Source organism: Rhinatrema bivittatum, chromosome 13 (genome assembly GCF_901001135.1).
Source record: "Rhinatrema bivittatum chromosome 13, aRhiBiv1.1, whole genome shotgun sequence".
NCBI lineage: Eukaryota > Metazoa > Chordata > Amphibia > Gymnophiona > Rhinatrematidae > Rhinatrema > Rhinatrema bivittatum.
In genome coordinates this window covers 37604840-37627980 of record NC_042627.1, presented here as the reverse complement: position 1 = coordinate 37627980, position 23141 = coordinate 37604840, and the positions used below count along the sequence as shown (strand labels likewise).

Genomic DNA, 23141 nt, shown 5'->3' with positions numbered 1-23141 from the left:
TATAAAATACAAAACTCTTACAATACTCCATAACATGCTTCACAAAAATGACCACGAATGGCTCAAGGAAACACCACGTTTCCGTACATCCAATCGTCCATCCAGAGCCTCCACGGCGGGCACTTTACACATCCCACCCCTCAAAATAGCACACCACTCAACTACCAGAGAGAGAGCCTTTACCATAGCCGGCCCCTCCCTCTGGAATTCTCTTCCCACGTATCTCCGCCTTGAACCTTCCTTACCCAACTTCAAAAAAGGCATCAAAACCTGGCTTTTCTTACAAGCATACCCTGACTCCAATCAGACCTAAACCCCCTCCACTGCCACTTCCAATTCCCTTACCCCTTCTAATCCGTTGATGCATCCTAGGGAATTGCTGATTTTGTAAATTTGTTAATTTTTTATTCTCAGTTTTTTTTAACACAGTTCCTATCAATTTCTCTCTCCCCTAGCACTTCACTACCTTTCTCCTTCCCGCAACTTCTGCGCTTACTGTCACCTGACCCCCATCCTCTCCTTTTTCCTTCACTGCTCCACCTCCCCCCTCCCTGTTATTTGTAATTTCCTCTTCCTCCTTTACAATGTTGATTGTGAACCGGCATGATATGTCCTATGAATGTCGGTATATTTTAAAAGCATTTAAATAAATAAATAAATAAATAAATATGGTTCAGAAAACCATGCTCAATGGATGACCTTAGCACAAACCTGGCCAAGGACCTACCCAATCTGGATCTCACCAACGCCGACACTGCTATGACATCATGGCTTAACATCACTCGCTCAGTAGCTAACAAAATCTGCCCTCTAACTTCTAAAGAAATCAACCCAGCTCTTTCAAATAAGAAACCTTGGTTCTCTACAACACTGAAAAATCTCAAAGACCTACATCACAAAGAGCAACGATGGTGCAAAGATCCCTCACCCTCCCTTCTAGCCAATTATAAAACTGCTATGAGCATCAACAGGACCACCATTTTACGCACTGAGAGATTTCTATGCCAAAAGAATACATAGCTTCATGTACCATCCAAAAACACTATTTTCTTATGTATCAGCCTTTACTACACCAGTCACACCAACCATCCCAGAAGAAGAAGCCCAAAACAAATCCACAGAACTGGCTCTATTCTTCGAGAAGAAAATTCACAACCTACTGGCACCACTGAATAATGCAAACACCAAACCATCCCCCTCCACACACAAACCGCTTCTAGAATCATTTGAATCCACATCTTCCCTGGAAATTGAATCTTTAATCAAGAAAATGAAGCCATCATCACATCCATACGATCAAATACCCACCAAACTCCTGCTTACAATCCCAAACACCATAACCAAACCACTGGCAGACATCATAAATTGTTCCCTGACACAATGATATGTTCCAGACTCTCTTAAAACTGCCTCTCTAAAACCTTTACTAAAGAAACCTAATCTGGATCCAACCAACCCTGCAAACTTTCGCCCCATAGCAAATCTTCCCTTTATCGCCAAACTAATGGAAAAACTTATCAATAACCAACTCACAGACTACTTAGATTCCTACAACATTCTCTTTCCGTCGCAATACGGTTTCCGTAAACACTTAAACATGGAAATGCTCCTACTATCTTTAACTGACAACATCCTTATGGGCCTAGACAAAGGCCAATCCTACCTTCTGGCCCTTCTCGACATCTCAGCAGCATTCGACACGGTGGAACAAAGTCAGCATGGCTTTACCCAGGGCAAGTCTTGCCTCACAAATCTGCTTCACTTTTTTGAAGGAGTTAATAAACATGTGGATAAAGGTGAACTGGTAGATATAGTATACTTGGATTTTCAGAAGGCGTTTGACAAAGTTCCTCATGAGAGGCTTCTAGGAAAAGTAAAAAGTCATGGGATAGGTGGCGATGTCCTTTCGTGGATTGAAAACTGGCTAAAAGACAGGAAACAGAGTAGGATTAAATGGGCAATTTTCTCAGTGGAAAGGAGTGGACAGTGGAGTGCCTCAGGGATCTGTATTGGGACCCTTACTTTTCAATATATTTATAAATGATCTGGAAAGAAATACGACGAGTGAGATAAATTTGCAGATGACACAAAATTGTTCAGAGTAGTTAAATCACAAGCAGATTGTGATAAATTGCAGGAAGACCTTGTGAGACTGGAAAATTGGGCATCCAAATGGCAGATGAAATTTAATGTGGATAAGTGCAAGGTGATGCATATAGGGAAAAATAACCCATGCTATAATTACACAATGTTGGGTTCCACATTAGGTGCTACAACCCAAGAAAGAGATCTAGGTGTCATAGTGGATAACACATTGAAATCGTCGGTACAGTGTGCTGCGGCAGTCAAAAAAGCAAACAATGTTGGGAATTATTAGAAAGGGAATGGTGAATAAAACGGAAAATGTCATAATGCCTCTGTATCGCTCCATGGTGAGACCGCACCTTGAATACTGTGTACAGTTCTGGTCGCCGCATCTCAAAAAAGATATAATTGCGATGGAGAAGGTACAGAGAAGGGCTACCAAAATGATAAGGGGAATGGAACAACTCCCCTATGAGGAAAGACTAAAGAGGTTAGGACTTTTCAGCTTGGAGAAGAGACGACTGAGGGGGGATATGATAGAGGTGTTTAAAATCTTGAGAGGTCTAGAACGGGTAGATGTGAATCGGTTATTTACTTTTTCGGATAGTAGAAAGACTAGGGGGCACTCCATGAAGTTAGCATGGGGCACATTTAAAACTAATCGGAGAAAGTTCTTTTTTACTCAGTGCACAATTAAACTCTGGAATTTGTTGCCAGAGGATGTGGTTAGTGCAGTTAGTATAGCTGTGTTTAAAAAAGGATTGGATAAGTTCTTGGAGGAGAAGTCCATTACCTGCTATTAAGTTCACTTAGAGAATAGCCACTGCCATTAGCAATGGTAACATGGAATAGACTTAGTTTTTGGGTAATTGCCAGGTTCTTATGGCCTGGATTGGCCACTGTTGGAAACGGGATGCTGGGTTTGATGGACCCTTGGTCTGACCCAGTATGGCATTTTCTTATGTTCTTAAGCCACGCAATTCTCATCAACCGCCTAATGGAAATCGGCATCACAGGCTTGGCGCTCAACTGGTTCGAATCCTTCCTCAATAATAGGAAATACAAGGTGAGAATAAATGATAAAGAATCCCAACCCATACACTCCAACCATGGCGTCCCACAAGGATCCTCGCTATTTTCCACACTGTTTAATATTTATCTGTTACCCCTATGCCAGCATCTAGAGAGCCTCAACCTAACTCATTTTGTATATGCGGATGATGTACAGATCTTAATCCCTGTCACGGATCCCACCTTTAGCTCCCTACACTTCTGGAACAACTGCCTCAGCTCCATCAATAGTCTACTCTCAAGTCTCAATCTTGTTCTTAACACCTCTAAAACAGAACTTCTATTCATCTCTCCTAAGGTCAACAACCCCCTTACTCTCCATCTCTCACCATTTGTAAACCATGTGAGAGACCTAGGAGCCATGCTTGACACCAGTATGAACCTCAAAAAATTCATTAATACCACCACCAAGGAATGCTTCCATAAGCTTCACGTTCTGAAACAAATAAAACCTCTCCTTCACTTTCAAGACTACCGGTCAGTACTACAAGCCATACTGTTTTCAAAGAATAGACTACTGTAACGCACTCCTCCTTGGCCTTCCAGCCACCTCAACGAAACCACTACAGATGCTTCAAAATGCCACAGCAAGGATCCTTACTAACTCTCGGCGCAAGGACCACATCACACCAATCCTAAAAAACCTACATTGGCTACCTATCAACCACAGAATAATGTTCAAGACCTTATCCATCATCCACAAAAACATATATCACCGATCTACTCTTCAACTCAAAATACCTCTCGAACTTCATGTGTCCACAAGACCGATCAGATCAGCTTACAAAGGAACGCTCCATGCCCCCCCTAACAAATCCACAAGTCACACTTCCATCCAGAAACGAACCTTGTCCACGGCCGGACCGTATCATTGGAATCTTCTTCCCCCGGAACTTTGACAGGAACAATGCCCGTTTTCTTTCAGAAAGAAGCTAAAAACGTGGCTGTTCACCCAAGCCTTCCCTTAATGGACACCCTACCAACAACACAGCTATGCACTCCATTCTCACAGATCCCCCCCCTCCTCCTCCCTCATTCGTGCCTGCAGCTTTATAGACCTAAAGATTAATCTATTGTCTAAGATTGCTACATTCGTTCCTATGTTAAACTTCGTTATGTTAAACTTAGTTATTTTATAATTTATTGTTAATCGTATGCTTTTGCTCTCTACTCTCCCACTCTGTAAACCCCCTGTTCATTGTAACTTTATTTTCATAGTTAATTGGTTACCCCTTGTTTCAATGTAAACCGGTACGATATGACACTAGTCTTGAGTATCTGTATATCAAAAGTATTTAAATAAATAAATAATTTGTAAATTAGTTTATCCATATTAATGCATCTTCTATATGGTTTTGAAGAGCAACATTTTGTTTTAAAACTGCAAAACTGGTTAAATATATCCAATTATCCTTCAGCCCTCTTTGGAGTTTAATGCACAAGCTAATGTTTTTACTCCTTATGCAGTAAGCTAATGATGTACTAATACAATGGGAGTTTAAACAAAATATTCACACAAAGTGTGTGCAAAGAAAAGGCTTAGGGGTAGCTTTCAAAAGGATTTACACATGTAAATGTAACTACTATTGTAGCAATTTTCAAAAGCCATTAAACTGTGTAAAGTGCACTTAATGCGGGTAAATGATTTCTGCGCATAACAAATGAGTTATACGCACAAAAAATGTTTTCAGCGCAGAAAGCTTTTTTTTGTGTGTACATAAACTATATGCACGGAACACATGTTTTTTGTGCAAAAAGTGTGTTTTCTGTTCATAAAGTACAAACTACAGATCCCGGTAGACTAACATTACCCTGGAAACTTTTATTCCTACTTGGACTAGGAATTCATTTTCCACTATTAAGAAAATGCAAGGTAAGCTGGTGCAGCTGTGTACACTGGGGGTAATAGCAAATGTCTTCAGCAGTGTGGGATTTCCATGCGAGGGTACTAACTTAAATGCATATTATATGCACATCTCCTTTCTGCTTCAGCAGTAAAGATTATGCACAAAAAATGTGGGCACAACTGAAGGCTAAACTGTGTTGTGCTGAGTGCACCTTATTACATCAGCCTCTTTGTTAGTAACTTTAGCAATGGCATAACTTTTATAAAATGCTGGCAATTCATTTTCTCATTACGTAGACACGACACGACATTATGTAGACACGACACGACAGGAGCTATAGTGTAAAAATTGGTCGTAACGAATCCAAACCGGTTAGGCTAGCACAAGGAGTACCATAAGGCTCGTCCCTCTTATCAACCCTTTTTAACATCTACCTCCTCCCCCTCTGCCAACTTCTTTCCAAACTGGGTTTCCAGCACTTCATCTATGCAGATGACGTGCAGATACTCATACCAATTACTGACTCTATCCCAAACGCAATGAAGATCTGGAATTCTGCCCTATCTGAAATAAACAAACTACTTACAGATAACTCCCTGGCACTCAATACCAACAAAACAGAGCTACTCATCCTTTCTCCTCCTAACAATCCCCCACTCAACCTCTCTCCCCCCTCACTATCCTCCTGCCTTTCCACACAACTGGTCCGCAGCCTAGGCATATGGATAGACAACCACTTTAACCTCAAAAAATTCATCTCTGCTACTATAAAGAGCGGATTCTTCAAACTCCACACCCTGAAGAGAATCAAACCTCTATTACACACTTCTGATTTCCGAACAGTGCTACAGGCCATGATCTTGTCCAAGATTGACTATTGTAACGCTATCCTCCTAGGCTTACCAAAAAATACCCTTCAACCATTACAGCTCCTACAAAACGCCGCTGCCCGCATTCTTACCAACACGCACCGTCACGACCACATCACCCCAGTTCTTCAATCCCTACACTGGCTCCCTGTAAACTGTAGGATAATATATAAATCCCTCACCCTCATACACAAAGCCATCCACAACCAAAACATGCAATGGTTCCCTGAACCATCTCTATCCTTGCAACCCAACCAGACCAACTAGAAAGCAACACCAGGCCAAACTCCCAACACCATCCCCCAAACTCATAAAACACGCCACTATTAGAGAACGATCATTCATCATAGCAGGAACCACCCACTGGAATAAAATGCCCCCCCACCTACGCCAGGAACCATGCCATAAAAAATTCAAACAGAATCTTAAAACATGGCTCTTCAAACGAGCATGCCCTGACTGACTGACTACCTCCAAAGGTATATACCCGAACTCTTACTCCCTGTCTGACATGTCTTAACATTCCTACCGCAACTACCCTCCTTCTCATCCCCCCTTCCTACATCCCTATTCCCCCTACAGCCCACCCCCTCCTCTCCGCCACCCACCTTCCTTCCCCCCAAGCTTTTACTGTTTATATTCTTTTTCTCATGTTAATAGTTAATTTGTTGACTTCATACTCAATTGTTAAAGGAATCGATGTATCTAAAAAACATGAAGTTATCCCACATACTAACTCTACCTTTCCCTTATAGATTAATCTCTTTCAGCCTTTAAACTATTGTAAAGCTTGTTACTATGCCATGTTATACTGTGAACCGATATTTATACTCATTGTAAAGCTTATTGCTATGTTATGTTACACTGTGAACCGAGGTGATGTTATTTACGTGCCCCGGTATATAAAAACTCTTTAAATAAAATAAAATGTAAGGTGTAAATGCTAGTATGTTCTCAATTTTAAAAAGTGTTTTTACAGGTCACGCACATTAAGCTATGTAATTAACTTATTTGATCCAAATTTTAGCATTAATACAGAGTAAATGGAAATTACTTAATTTCCTATTCCAGCTATAGTTTACTTTCTATAATCCACCACTTTCATATCACAGATATGTACAGCAAGCAGGGCTTTTCACAGTCAGTATTTAAGTTGGAAGAGCAGAGACATAAAATTAGTGTCCTGGATTGAAAACAACGCCAACCATTTGTAGAGAATTCTTTTTGTTGCATAAATCTAAATTGTTATGCTTTTAGAATGTATCTAACTATACTAATATTCTGTATTTTGTTTATTTTTTATATATAAATCAGAGTATGGTTTACGTTTGGCTAGTCACATCTTTGTGAAAGAAATAACCCAAGAGAGTTTGGCAGCAAGAGATGGAAATATTCAAGAAGGAGACGTGGTACTAAAGGTAATGATTTTGTGCTTTTAGGCTGGGAAGCCAACAATAGGGAAGATTACTGGTTGAAGGAAGGGCCTGTAGTAAGTGTGCCATTCCAATAGGGAGAGATAGGAGGGGACTGTTAATACACTGCCACTGTTGAACGCATTGATCATGTTTCATAAGAGGTAATGTTAGTACCTACTATTTTAATTATATCTTGCAAAAAAAAAAAAAAAAAAATAAGGTTAGCAGAAAAGGACCACTTAGTGCTTAGTCTACCTGTGTGCTGATGCAGGTTTTACTTAATCTTTGGCATTCTATCTCCTTCCTCTCGCCACTAAGATCTTTGTCTGTTACATTCATGCTTGATGGGTGGAGGTGTCTTCTAACCTCCACTGGAAATTTTTTCAAGTGTCTATCACCCTCGCGTTCCTTTTGAGCATCCCTCCCTTTAGCTTCATATGATGACTGCTTATCCATGAACTTTTTTTCCTATGGAAAATGCTACCTTCTGGTACTTTATTGAAGCCTGCTTGATGTTTGAAATAAAGTTACCAATAAAAAAAATATTAAATTCTATGGGAATGCTATAAGAAGAAAAAAATAAGACTGGAGAGTTAGAAGGTATGGCATGTAACATAGATATAGACATAACAGTAACCTTGTGGAATGAAGATAACCAAAACTTAAAAAAGGTAGTCTTTACAAATGCATTTGTGGCTTCATACATAGGGTGGAGTCAAGAACCAGAGACTTAAACTTGGGAAAGAACTGGAATTCTATGGTTTCCAAAAGTAAAATTTCAAGAGTTTATCATTAGAAGTAAGTCTTTCCAAAATCATGAACTCAGTTTTAGCCATTTTCATAAAAATTCTATTATGTTACATCCAGGACTTCACAGTAGACAAAGTGATATAAATTTAGAAGAAACAGATCAAGTAGATAAAACAGGGGAAAAAAAACCCTGCATATTATTTGTGTAAAGTCAGTAATATATGCCAAATGAGGAAAATATACAGCAAACAGGAACCAAATAAATGTTGAATAGTGTGGTGGAAAAAACTGACCCTTGCGGAACACCAGTCATAACTGTATGCCAAGAAATTTACGATTCAATCCGGATTTGTTGTCATTGAGAAAGTAGGATGAAAACCAAACTAGGTTACAGACATGTCTTTAGTGAAACCTAAGTCTAATTTGATGCCGCCTGGTCCTTTGGAGTCTCATATAGCCACATTTAAAAGGAGACCGACCCCAAACTGGAAACTTCTTTACTCCATTCCCATAAGTTAAAAGGAAAAATTAGGTGACAGCAGACAGAGTGCTCCTATTCCCATAAAATCCAGCTGCTCCTTTCAGTTTTTTCCTAGTTTCCTCATCTTATGATAGTCACCTTTTTGAAAGTTAAATGTTGTTGCAGTAGATTTCTTTGATTTCCTCCCTCCAGTTAAGTCAAATTTGATCGTGTTGTGACGACTACTGCCAAGTGGTTCCAACACCATTAACTCTTGCACAAAATCCTGTATTTCACAAAGGACTAGGTCTAAAATAGTTTTCCTTCTTGTTATTGTACTAACTGCTACATGAAGCAGTCATTTATTTAATCTAGGAACTTTATCTCTCTAGCACAGGGGTCGGGACCCATGGCTCGCGAGCCAGATATGGCTCTTTTGATGGCTGCATCTGGCTCGCAGACAAATCTAAATCAGTGTGTTGCCACACTTTCCAGTCCCCCGCTGACCCAGCTGCTCCCCAGTCCTCCTCCGCCCGGGCTTAAAATGCTGTCAGCCCGGGCGGAACGCTGCAGAATAGCTGGAGTCGGCGGCACCGGAATGCTCTCTTCTTCCCGCCCCCCCCCCCTGCTGCCCGGAAGAGGAAGCGGCAGAATAGCTGGAGTTGGTGGCACCGGCATGCTCTCTTCTTCCCGCCCCCCCCCCCCCACACGGCCCGGAAGAGGAAGTGGTGAGCATCGGGTGCGTGCGCTGGAAGAAGAGACCACGCTAGTGTGGTCAGCGTCGGTCCGACGGAAAGAAGACTGTGCAGCGCGGCTCGGAAGAAAATAAAGAAGAGCGTCAACCCCCACCGCCGATGGGACTCCTCCTCCGCGAGGGCTGAAAATGAAGGAGGTTAGCGTTGGGAGGAGGCTGCTGCTGCCGCGAGTTCCTGGGGTGGGGGAGAGAGAGAGTGAATGAGCGAGCAAGCATGTGTGTTTGAGATCCTGTGTGAGTGAGAGATTGCATGTATGTGAATGATTGAGAGCTTGGACATGTGAAAGAGAGTATGTCTGTGATTGAGAGCCTGCCTGTGAGAGAGAGAGCATGAATGTAAGTTTACGATTGGGAACCTGTATGTGTAAGTTTGTGATTGAAAACCTGTTTGTGTGAAAGAGTATGTGTGTATGATTGAGATCCTTTGTGTGTGAGAGAAATCATGTGTATGTATGATTAAGAGCCTGTGTGTTTAAATAAGAGAGAGCATGTGTGTCTGTGTGTGATTGAGAGCTGATTTAGGTGATGGAGCATGTGAGTATGTGATTGAGAGCCTGTGTGTAAATGAGAGAAAGAGAGGACATGTTTGTAAGCATGTGAATGAGTCTGTGTGTGAGAGAAAAAGACAGCATGTATTTATGTGATTGAAAGCCTGTGTGTGTGTGTGTGTAAGCGTGAAGACAGACAGCATGTGTGTAATTAAGAGCCTATATAAGTGAAAGAGAAAAAGCATGTGTATATGTGAGTGACTGAGAGCATGTGTGTATAGGTGTGTAATTGAGAGCCAGTGTGAGAGAGAGCGCTGGTATGTGACTGAGAGAGGAGAAAGTTCCAAGCAAACCACCCCTCCTCCTGCTAATTCAGAACAATCTCAGGACACCTGGATATCAAACGTTCCCAGGTATTTTTCATTTCTGGGTCTTTGTGTCTGCTATTTTGAAATATTTTGTTGGTATCTGGAAATGTTTTATCTGAGTTTTTAATTATTGGATATTCCACTCATCAGCTGTTTCAAAATATGTTCTTTTTGTTAGTACGGTTTTACTGCTGATGATTTTATATTTCTTGATTTGTTTTATAAGGATGGGTGATGTTTCTTTTTTCCTTTGTTACACTGCATACAGAGACTCTGGCTTGTTGCAGTTTCCAATTCAGTTTTTTCTGCATGCTTCTAGTTATAGAATAAAGAGACCAAAACGCATGTTAGGTGAGGGTCAGCACGTGATTCAGGTGAGGTTTTCTGCTGGCGTGTAGTTTCTGTGTAGGACTCTATAGCAGCCTGACTTGGTCCGTTTTCCTAATAGGAGATGTATTGGTGTCTTAAGGCCTGGTGTAATATTTTCAGAGACTTATTGTACTTTCAAAGTGTGATCTTACATAAAATGCACACATTTACTTGTATTTAGTTTTAAACATATTGTATGGCTCTCATGGAATTACATTTTAAAATATGTGGCGTTTATGGCTCTCTCAGCCAAAAAGGTTCCTGACCCCTGCTCTAGCATGTCTTGATGCAACATTCAACCAGTCAATACTGAGGTAACTGAAAACACCCATTATTACAGTGTTGCTGATTTTGGTGGCTTCTCTAATTTCTTTTAGCATTTCATTGTCTGTCTGCTCATTCTGGCCAGGTGAACAGTAATAGGACCCCCACTGATATTTTATTCCCCTTTTCACCTGGAATTTCTATCCATAAACATTCAACATTACATTTTTTTCTGCAGAACTTGTATCTTGTTTGACTCAATGCCCTCTTTAATATATCTACCCCTCAACCCATCTATCCTATCATTTTGATACAGTTTGTACCCTGGTATCAGTATCTCATTGGTTATCCTCCATCCACCACGTCTCAGAGATGCCAGTTATATCTATCTCTTCATTCAGTGCTATACAATCTATTGCTTCCCTTCTTATTTTTTTTTTTTTAGACTTCTAGCATTTGTATACAGACATATGTTTTTTGTTTGTATTAACACCCTGCACATCAGTTGACAGGGATAATTTGAAATCTTTGTTCTGTCTGCTCTTTACTTAAGACACTTGGTCCACTAACATTTATTGTAACCTCTCCATTGAGATGCCCCAATTTCTATGTTCTCTTGGTATCCTTCAAAAATACATCATTCCTTCTGAGCGACTGTCGACTTTCCCCCATCTAGTTTAAAAGCTGCGCTATCTCCTTTTTAAAAAAATTAGTGCCAGCAGCCTGGTTCCACTCTAGTTAAGGTGGAGCCCATCCTTTCAGAAAGGGCTCCCCTTTCCCAAAATTATACCAAGTTCCTAACAAACCTAAAACCCTCTTCTCTGCACTATCATTTAATCCACACATTGAGACTTTGAAGCTCTGCCTACCTCTGAGGCTGGCACATGGAAAGGGGAGCATTTCTGAGAATGCTACCCTGGAAGTTCTGGATTTCAACTGTGCACAGAGAAACTATATAGCCAAAGCAGAGTAAACTGTATTCAATAAATACACGAACAAATACAGCACAATGTAAAAAGAGCAAGGAGATTAATTATCAAACGACTTTAAAAAAAAAATATAAACAGAATACTCAGCAGAATGAACACCTTGGCTGGTCCATCTATAAGAAGCAGCAGACAAAACCATAACATCTACAAAAGTACCATATTTTTCGCTCCATAAGACGCACCTGACCATAAGACGCACCTAGGATTCAGAGGGGGAAACTTAAAAAAAAAAAAATTGTGCTAAACCGTCTGGGCGTCTTATGGAGCAAATTAGGGGAGTACATAGCTTTTTTTTTTTTTCTCCCCATTTTGTTTTCGGGTCTGGGGAGGGCCATTTCGGTCCACTCCCCAGATCAGAAAACTTTTTTCTCTGGGAACCCCTCCCCCCCCCCCCCCCCCCCCCCCCAAAAAAAAAACCCCCATCCCACACTTTAAATTAACAACCCCCACTCTCCTGACTCCCCCAAGACCTGCTGACTTAATTTACCGCAACCCCCCCAAGACCTGCCGACTTAATTTACTGCAACCCCCCACCCTCCTGACCCCCCCAAGACCTGCCAAACGTCCCTGGTGGTCCAGCGGGGGTCCAGGAGCGGTCCGGGAACGATCTCCTGGGCGTGGGCCGTCGGCTGCCAGTAATCAAAATGGCGCCGACGGCCCTTTGCCCTCACTATGTCACTGAGACCGACCAATAGCAGCGGCAGGTCTTGGGGGAGTCGGGGGGGGGGGGTTGTTTTTGTTTTTTTTATATTCGCTCCATAAGACGCACATACATTTTCCCCCCACTTTTGGGGGAAAAAAAGTGCGTCTTATGGAGCGAAAAATACGGTATATTTGTAGCGCAAAAGTAGACAATTCAAAGGAGTCCCACCAAAATGGTGTATGAATTGCACTATAAGTCATATACAAACAGACTGAAGGAGTTAAAGAAGAAAGTAGAAAAGAGATAATAGAACATTACAACCTGCTTATTAGCAATTGATACAAGTAATTTGGATTCCTTTATATTAGTTTGCTCATTATTTAAATTTCATCTGGACTAACTACTTCAGCCTTTACCACAACATCACTATCAGGATATTCTAACTTCCTCTTTATGCCAATATACTTAGAATATATCTTTCTGAACTAGGCACTACTGAGAAACTGTCTGTTTTCTCCATGATTTTGGTTAAAAGTTGCTCCCTCCTTTTTCAACTCGGGTTAAGGAGTGGAGGAGAAGCCTAGTGGTTACAGCAGCAGGGGAAATCAAGGCTCAAATCCCACTGCTGCTCCTTGTGACCTTGGATAAGTCAGTTTACTCTCCGTTGCCTCAGGTATAAACTTAGGACTTGAATCAAGGCATTTTTCCATAGACATAGAATGGGAGGAATGCCTTAGTGAATCAGGCCCTTTGATTATAAACCCACTCTTTGAAGTGCTGAAAAGCAGAATATAAAAAATTAAAATCTAAAACTGCTACTTAGATCAGTAGATTTCAGGACAGTTCTTTGGACACTAGCATGCACTAACATTCACAAGGATGGACTATTGTAAAGCTCTTTATCCCAGGACAAGCAGGATGGTAGTCCTCACATAAGGGTGACATCGGTAATGGAGCCCTAAGACGGAAAACTTTCTGTCAAAGTTTCTAAAAAGCTTTGACTGACACTGGCACACTGAGTGCACTGAGCATGCTCAGCATGCTATGATCCCTGCGTCCACAGGGGTCTCCCTTCAGTCTTCTTTTTTCCGCTCTGCTGTAAGCATAGCGGTTGGAGCCTTTTCCTGCACGGGTCTCCCTCCACGTTGGCTTAATTCGACATTCGGTGAGTACTATGTCATATTTTTTCGGTCGGTTCCTGTCACCTTTCTGGCTGCCAACCGACTGCGGTCTCCCCTCCCCCTATTTTTCAGTTAGACACACATAGCCTGCAAGTGTCCCTCTGTGACACTCTGCTTGGCAATTAGCGCTAGTGGGACAGGGACTTTCATGATTGCCGGTGCCGTCACTGCCCTGGTAGATTCGGGTCCTTTATTTTCCTCACTACCTTCGCGCAGTAGATACCCCATCGCTACCGTCAGTACCCCCTTCAGGCCACCCTGCGTTTTTAGATGCCACAGGTACCCCTCCCCCCTGCGGTATCCTGATGCCATCCTCCCTACATAGTTTCTAACAGTGCCATCCATGTTTTATCCATGGCACTGATTTATTTCCTTAACTTTTATCAGTGCTATCGTTGCCCAGGTGGATGCCATCGACGGACACCTTGTCTCGTCGCTGAAATCCATAATCGGGTCAATGCCACCGCTACCCGAGGCACTTCAATCGCTGTTGGGGTCATTTCCATCGATGCCACCCTTTTATTATGGATGCCATCGGTGCCAGGCTGTTTTCCATGCATGGCATCGGTGCCAGGCTGTTTTCATCGGTGCCAGGCTGTTTTCATCGGTGCCAGGCTGTTTTCCATCGGTGGGCATACCAACTTTTTCCATCGATGGGCAATACCAACTTTTTCCATCGATGGGCAATACCAACTTTTTCCATCGATGGGCAATACCAACTTTTTCCATCGATGGGCAATACCAACTTTTTCCATCGATGGGCAATACCAACTTTCTTCAGAAGGCACAGGTAAAATGGTATCTCTCGTTACCATGTTTCCAAAACGCAGTAAGTACATTCCCTCTATTCTTTCTATGTGCCTCATGGTGAGTCAACAATATTACACTTCCAAGCTCTGCCGGTGGCACCAGCTTTGACAACTGGGGTATTTCATTGAATCAATATCGGTGACTGTTGTTTCTCTACGGAGTCCAACATCATTCACGCTTCCCTTGCATGGACAGCTGCATAATATATCACGGATTTAGAACCAAAATCCTAGTCTCATCCTGCTCATGTTCGCATTTACTTCAAGTTGTAAGTTTGACCACAAATCTTCTCAACCCAATATGCGTCTATTCCGCTGCAAGCAGTTCCACATAAATTTCCTGGATCTTGTACCAGGAGTTATACCCTTATGCCTTCTAATACTGCCTCTGCAACAATTCCTTGTGCATACAGACAGACAGCATAGGGACAATGTGCTTTCTAACATACAAGCATGCACAACATCTTAGCTGCTCTGCAATGAAGCTGCACAGCTTTATCCTTAGCCCTTACTCACTTTATGCATCCTCGGGCCACTGATCTCAGACACTTACTGAATGCACTAGCAGACCATCTCCAGTTAGGTCCATCCTCTCGAATGGTCTTGGACATGTGTAGCGAGAGAAATCTTCAACCAAACTTGCCCTCTGCTTCCGAATTGAACCATACGGCGCACAGATTCTACTACCTACACATGGTTCCACTGCATTCCCATAGACGCCTCTCTTCCATCAAGGGCCTCCTAAATGTGTATCTTCTGCTACTTCTCATAGCATGCACTCTTATAATGCTCAACCGGGACGGAGTTCACTGTTCCTCAGGCCCACGTCCTGCCCGAGACCAGTATGCTTCCCATACTTCATACCCAAAACTCTCGTGAACCTACAACGGGACAGAGGAACAATAGTCCTCTTAGCCCTATACTGGCCTCGACAAGTATGGTTTTCCATATTCTTTGACCTCTCGATCCGAGACCAATTCGCCTGGGCACAGCACCCACTCTCGTAACTCGGAATCAGGACAAGTTGCGTCATCCCAACCTAACAACTCTTGCCCTGACAGCTTGAATGTTGTAATTCTCCAACCACTTAATCTTTCAACACAAGTCTCTAAAGTTCTCGTAGCTTCATGAAAGCCTTCCGCACGTAAACCTTACCACTTTTAGTGGACTAGATTTACCAAGTGGTGCACACAAACAGGTTTTCACCTTTTTTCTTGCCCCACTCCTTCGGTACTAGATTACCTATATCACCTTTCGGATTCTGGTCTCCAGTCATCCTCTGTAAGGGTACACCTAAATGCCATAGCGGCATACCACAAGGAAAAAGGGTATACGCCAATAACAGCGTAACCCCTAGTATGTTGGGTTATCAGAGGCTTACTTCACCTTAAGCCTCCCATTCGACCATTGATCATTAAATGGGGCCTAATTGTAATACATTCCTGCGACAAGAAATTTCTTACATAAAAAAAGTATTTTTCTTAGTAGCCATTACATTGGCTAGGAGGGTCAGTGAGTTGCAACCTCTCGTCACATACTCACCCTACATAAGTTTCCTGCATGACAGAGTAGTCCTTTGCACTCACCCCAAATTCCTACCAAAAGTAGTAACAGATTTTCACTTAATCAGTCAATACTCTTGCCTACTTTCTTTTCAAGACCTCTCTCTAGCCAAGGAGAGAGAGTCTTATACACCTTAGACTGGGAACGTGCACTAGCTTTTTACCTGAACCGCACGGCGGTCCATAGGTCATCCAACCAACTCTTTTTGTTTCTTTTCACAAAAAATGAACCAAGAGTTGTGGTATTAAAATGGACTCTTCCAACTGACTAACAGACTGTATCGAAATCTGTTGTGAAAAAGCAAAAGTTCCTCTCCAAGGGCAAGTAACAGCACATGTAGTAACGGCTATGTCTACATCAGTAGTACATTATCGTTCAGTGCCCATTATTACCATATGTAAAGCTGCAACATGGAGTTCCCTTCACATCTTTGCAGCTTATTATTGCTTGGGCAAAGAAGAACAACAAGATTTGGCCTTTATACAATCTGTCTTACAGAACTTGTTTCCAATATATTCCCAACTCCTTCTACATCCAACCTGCTGTGATTTTGGCTTCCTCATTTTTACCAACAATACTGCAATGTTGATTCACTACAAAATGACTCAGCCTCTAGCTTGCTAATCACCTATATGTGAGGACTACCATCCTGCTTGTCCTGGGATAAAGCAAAATTGTTATCCCAGGGCAGCAGGATGTAGTCCTCACAGAACCCACCCGCCACCCTGCGGAGTTCGGTCCGATACGTTTTATTATTTTCTTTTATATTTTCGCTTACGCATAATGCTACAAATGAGACTGAAGGGAGACCCCTGTGGACGCAGGGATCATAGCATGCTCAGTGTGCCAGTGTCAGTCAAAGCTTTTTAGAAACTTTAACAGAAAGTTTTCCGTCATAGGGCTCCATTACCAATGTCACCCATATGTGAGGACTACATCCTGCTGTCCTGGGATAACACCTATTACAAGGTAAGCAATTTTGCTTTATCTTGGCTTACCAGCACCTACCCTGCAGGCCCTACAGATTGTGCAAAATTCAGCTGCATGTATCTTGACCACTACAAATATTTGGCAACAAATTTCTCCGGTTCTTTAACTACCCTGGCTCCTTATTGATGCTAGAGTGAAATATAAAATTGTATCCATCATTCCCAAATTCTTGGATAATGTTGATTATCTTGGATCTGTGCTCTGTTGAAAATTTGTGACCCACAACATATACACTTTGATCTTCTCAGTCCCTATTGATTGTTCCACCTGTCAAATCCACCCATCTTGGCAAAACATGTGAAAGGACTTTCTCTATTGCAAGTGGTCAAGGTTCTATGGAGTATAGAAGTCCACCCAGGAAGAGTGATTTTAGTGGTGCTGGAGTGGCCACGAATTCCTTGGTTTGCAGATTTGGTCAGTCTAGCTGTGGATGGCCCTCTGTGGCTGGGCCATCTAAGGCATCTAAGGCAGGAGCCTGTATTTTCAGATCTAGCGGATTGCTTTTGTCTAGCAGTTTGGCTTTTGAAAGAAAGCAACTGAGGGGAAAAAGTTATCTGGACAAGGTTGTTTTCACTCCGATGAGGACTCAAAGGACCTCTATCTACTTGGCTTATGTCTGGGATTGGAGGGTCTTTTGAGTCTCGGTGTATGGAACACGGGGGTAACCCTTGGAGAGCGTCTGTCATGCAGGTTTTGTCCATTTTGCAGAGAGGGCTGACAAAGGGCTTGTCCTTCAGTTCCCTGAGGGTTCAGGTGTTTGCTTTAGGTTGTTTACAAGGAAACATTTGCGGGATATCCCTAGCAGTGCCTCCTGACGTCGTGCATTTTTCTCCGAGGAGCGAAGCACTTGTAGCCCCCTGTTCGTAAGGTTTGCCCGTCTTGGAACCTTAATCTCTTCCTCAAGGGCATGTGTGCTGCTCCCCTTGTTCCTCTTAAGAGGGCTAACATAACATACCTCACTTTGAAGGTGGTGTTCATAGTGGCAATTTGTTCAGCTAGACGAGTATCTGAGCTTCAGGCCGTATCATGCAGGGAACCTTTTTCTGCGGATTTCAGATCCCGGAGTTTCTTTACGGACTCCCCCCCCCCCCCCCCCCCCACCCCCCCTCATTTTTACTGAAGGTCGTTTTGGCGTTTCATTTGAATCAATCAGTGGAGCTGTCTGCTTTCCGACATCTAAAGCTAGCCTGTCACACACCAAGGAGTTGCGGCATCTGGACATCAGGAGATCAGGAGAGCTTTGTTGCAATATCTGGAAGTCACTAATAGCTTTCGACTGCCCGATCACCTGTTTGTGCTCTGGAGTGGTGCCGCAAGAGAAGTGCAGGGCGGCTACTTGGAAGTCTTTACCTACCGGTTGGATGTTCAAACCTCTGACATTGGCAATTTCGGTATAAGCGTCCTTCGAGTGGGACTCTTGAAGTCCCACTCCAGTTAGGGAAGCTTTGGTACATACCAGGAGTCCGGACTAATCTGGGAATGTACAGGGAAAGGAAAGTTGGTTCTTACCTGCTAATTTTTATTCCTGTAGTACCACAGATCAGTCCGGAGTCCCGCTCGGTGGAGGGGAGAAGCATAGGAGAGTCCGCTCAATATGTTGTTTTTTGTTTTTTTTCTATTAGTTGCTTTATTCCCCTGCTTGTTCTGGGGTGAATGTGGTTGGTTGGTTAATGATAGTTTTTTGATTAAAACTTTTCTGCTTGGGTACTGATTAATACTGTGGAAATGCAGGTGGCACACTGGGTAAAAAGGCGGTGCCTGCAAAATGTTCTTTCTCCATCTGCTGGAAGGGAGGCAAAACCCAGGAGTCTGGACTGATCTGTGGTTCTACATGAACGAAAAGTATCAGGTAAGAACCAATTTTCCTTTGATTCTCATCACTTCCCTATAATCATCCCATGCTTTCTTGCATTCAGATATGGTTTTTGTCTCCACCACTTCACTGGGAGGCTGTTCCACACATCTACCACTCTCTTTTAAAGAAATATTTCCTGAGTCAGCCTGTGACAGCCTAGGGCTCCACAGGTTTGGGGACGGCCCAGCAGCCACCTGCTCAGAATTGTGAAAAAACTTTGTCCCGATTCCCAACACTGGTGTCAGCTGCAGGACCAAGGCGATTGGACCTCCTCCTTTTAGCCCTCGAGGACCGGAGGAGGAAATGTGTTGTGGACTCACACAGGCAGGAAGAAAGATGCCCAATTGTTGCAGCTGGATGGAGCAGCCAGAAGAAAAGATTGAGTGGGTCAGTTGCAGCATCGGCCAGGCCGCGTGGCTGAAGAGAGACAACATCTCTGCTCAAGAAGGAAATCAGTGGAGGCTTCCTGATGCCGTGGAAGTCCAAGAAGAAAGTTGCAGCTGCCTACCCCTTGGAGGGAAAAGTTAAAAAAAAAAAAAAAAAAAAAAAAAGTATATACCTGTAAGAATGTGTGAGAGCATATGGGGAGAAGAGAGTGTGTGTGAATATGTTGGGGAGAGAATGTGTATAAATGTATGAGTAAGCAAGTTTGCATGTGCTGGAGCATGTGTATGTGAGAGAGGAAAGAGTGTGTATCACAGTCACCATCTCCTCCCACTAATCCATAACAAGCTCAGACTGAAAATCAAAAGTTCCCAGGTATGGAGAGAGGGAGATATTTTATCCTTATTTTTAATTATTGGGTGGTGTTTGTGTATACTGTTTTGAAATATTTTATTGGTGTTTGGGAAAGCTTTCAAAATTTGCATGAGTCTTTCATTATTGGATATTCATCAGCTGTTTTGAAATTATTTTTAGTATGACTTTAGTATTATGATGATTTACACATCTTGATTTTGTTTTTCATGAGGAATGGTAATTTTTGTTTTTCCATTCTTTCACTGTATAGAGTCTGGTGTGTGGTGGTTTACAGTTCAGTTTTTGCCTGCACATTTCTATTTATACTTATTTAGGAATTTATACTTATTTAGGAATTATTAGGAAGGGAATGGTTAATAGAACGGAAAATGTCATAATGCCTCTGTATCGCTCCATGGTGAGACCGCACCTTGAATACTGTGTACAATTCTGGTCGCCACATCTCAAAAAAGATATAGTTGTGATGGAGAAGGTACAGAGAAGGGCAACCAAAATGATAAAGGTGATGGAACAGCTCCCCTATGAGGAAAGGCTGAAGAGGTTAGGGCTGTTCACCTTGGAGAAGAGACGGCTGAGGGGGGATATGATAGAGGTCTTTAAGATCATGAGAGGTCTTGAACGAGTAGATGTGACTCAGTTATTTACACTTTCGAATAATAGGACTAGGGGGCATTCCATGAAGTTAGCAAGTAACACATTTAAGACTAATCGGAGAAAATTCTTTTTCACTCAATGCACAATAAAGCTCTGGAATTTGTTGCCAGAGGAGGTGGTTAGTGCAGTTAGTGTAGCTGGGTTCAAAAAAGGTTTGGATAAGTTCTTGGAGGAGAAGTCCATTAATGGCTATTAATCAATTATACTTAGGGAATAGCCACTGCTATTAATTGCATCAGTAGCATGGGTTCTTCTTAGTGTTTGGGTAATTGCCAGGTTCTTGTGGCCTGGTTTTGGCCTCTTGGAAACAGGATGCTGGGCTTGATGGACCCTTGGTCTGACCCAGCATGGCAATTTCTTATGTTCTTATGTTCTGCATGCGAGACTGAGGTGAAACATTGTTAGCTTGCGGTTTCTCTGTAGGGATCTGTAGACGTTTGGACTGTTAGGTTTTCCTGATAGGTGTATTGATATTTTAGATTGTGGTGTAATATTTGTGGTATTTCTTTTCATAAATAGGGGGGTTGATATTGTTTGAGTGTTGGCAGATAGTACTGTGTTGATATGGGAGGACCATGCTCTCACACACACATTGCAATAGGTCTAATGCAGGGGTCGGGAACCCATGGCTCTCGAGCCAGATATGGCTCTTTTGAGGGCTGCATCTGGCTCGCAGACAAGTGTCACCAAACTTTCCAGTCCCCCACTAACCCAGCTGCTCCCCGGTCCTCCTCCGCCCGGGCTTAAAATGCTGTCAGCCCAGGCGGAATGCGGCAGGACAGCTGGAGTCAGCGGCACCGGCGTGCTCTCTTCTTCCCGCCCCCCCCCCCGTGGCCCGAAAGAGGAAGTGGAGAGCATCGGGTGCGTGCGTGACGAAAAGAAGACTTCAGCGCAGCTCGGAGGAAAATGAAGAGCTTCAACCGCGGCTGATGGGACTCCGCCTCCGTGAGGGCTGAAAACGAAGGAGGTTAGCGTTGGGAGGAGGCTGCTGCCGCGAGTTCCCGGGGTGGGGGAGAGAGAGAGTGAATGAGCGAGCAAGCATGTGTGTTTGAGATCCTGTGTGTGTGAGTGAGAGATTGCATGTATGTGAATGATTGAGAGCCTGTATATGTGAAAGAGAGTATGTCTGTGATTGAGAGCCTGCCTGTGAGAGAGAGAGCATGAATGTAAGTTTACGATTGGGAACCTGTATGTGTAAGTTTGTGATTGAAAACCTGTTTGTGTGAAAGAGTATGTGTGTATGATTGAGATCCTTTGTGTGTGAGAGAAATCATGTGTATGTATGATTAAAAGCCTGTGTGTATAAGTAAGAGAGAGACCATGTGTGTCTGTGTGTGATTGAGAGCTGATTTAGGTGAGGGAGCATGTGAGTATGTGTGTAAATGAGCCTGTGTGTAAATGAGAGAAAGAGAGGACATGTTTGTAAGCATATGAATGATAGTCTGTGTGTGAGAGAAAAAGACAGCATGTATTTATGTGATTGAAAGCCTGTGTGTGTGTGTAAGCGTGAAAAGATAGACAGCATGTGTGTAAATGTGTAATTAAGAGCCTATATGTGAGAGAGAAAAAACATGTGTATATGTGAGTACTGAGAGCATGTGGGTATTGGTGTGTCATTGAGAGCCAGTGTGAGAGAGAGCACAGGTATGTGACTGAGAGAGGAGAAAGTTCCAAGCAAACCACCCCGCCTCCTGCTAATTCAGAACAATCTCAGGACACCTGGATATCAAACGTTCCCAGGTATGCAGAGCAAAAAAATTTTTGTATCCTTATTATTTTTCATTACTGGGTCTTTGTGTCTGCTATTTTGAAATATTTTGTTGGTATCTGGAAATGTTTTATCTGAGTTTTTAATTATTGGATATTCCACTCCAGCTGTTTCAAAATGTGTTCTTTTTGTTAGTACAGTTTTACTGCTGATTATTTTATATTTCTTGATTTGTTTTATAAGGATGGGTGATCTTTCTTTTTTCCTTTGTTACACTGCATACAGAGACTCTGGCTTGTTGCAGTTTCCAATTCATTTTTTTCTGCATGCTTCTTGTTATGCGTTTTGGTCTCTTTATTCTGTGTTAGGTGAGGGACAGCACGTGATTCAGGTGAGGTTTTCTGCTGGCGTGTAGTTTCTGTGTAGGACTCTATAGCAGCCTGACTTGGTCTGTTTTCCTAATAGGAGATGTATTGTTGTCTTAAGGCCTGGTGTAATATTTTCAGAGACTTATTGTACTTTAAAAGTGTGTTCTTACATAAAATGCACACATTTACTTGTATTTAGTTTTAAACATATTGTATGGCTCTCATGGAATTACATTTTAAAATGTGGCGTTTATGGCTCTCTTAGCCAAAAAGGTTCCTGACCCCTGGTCTAATGCCAAAGAATTCCAAGTTGCAGAGTTTTCTTGTTGACATCACAATAGTGCATGTAACTATCACAACAATGTGTATATTTTTACCTCAGAATGTCTTTTTCATGTAAAATCTGTTATAAATGCATAATTTACAATTGTGTATGGGGAGAGGGGGGTGCCAGGCTATAAGGTTTGCCTAGGGCACCTAATAACTCTTGCAACAGCCCTGGCTATTTCTCTATCATATCTCCCCTATCTCGCTTTTCCTCTAGGGTTATACATGTTTAGATGTTTTAGTTTATCCCCATATGCTTTAGAATGAAGACCGCTGACTATTTTAGTAGCCAGTCTCTGGACCAACTCCAGATTATAGCCAGAGGATTATGGCCAGATCAGTGGACTGAATTAGATACCACATTACTTCAAGACAAGAGCTAGCTGTACCGCTTTTAAGATAAATTTGTTTTGTTGTCTTTTATTAAGAACTTTTACATTAGCAGAGACAGGTTTATTAATTGGCTGAACTATAAGCTGCCTCTATTTGAATAATTTTGATTTTTAGACACTCAAAATAGTTTTACGGTGTTTATACCAATAAGAAGGAGTTAGA

General features: G+C 42.3%; 1 protein-coding gene across 3 annotated transcripts in view; it reads left to right on the top strand.

Annotated features, from left to right (window-relative positions):
- Window positions 1–23141, top strand: part of TJP1 (tight junction protein 1) — a 486574-nt gene that overhangs the window by 156152 nt on the left and 307281 nt on the right. For all 3 annotated transcript variants that reach the window (XM_029575150.1, XM_029575149.1, XM_029575148.1), the window contains exon 6: window positions 7187–7290. In XM_029575150.1, coding sequence (XP_029431010.1) covers window positions 7187–7290 — 104 coding nt within the window. The remainder of the gene's footprint in view (window positions 1–7186; window positions 7291–23141) is intronic.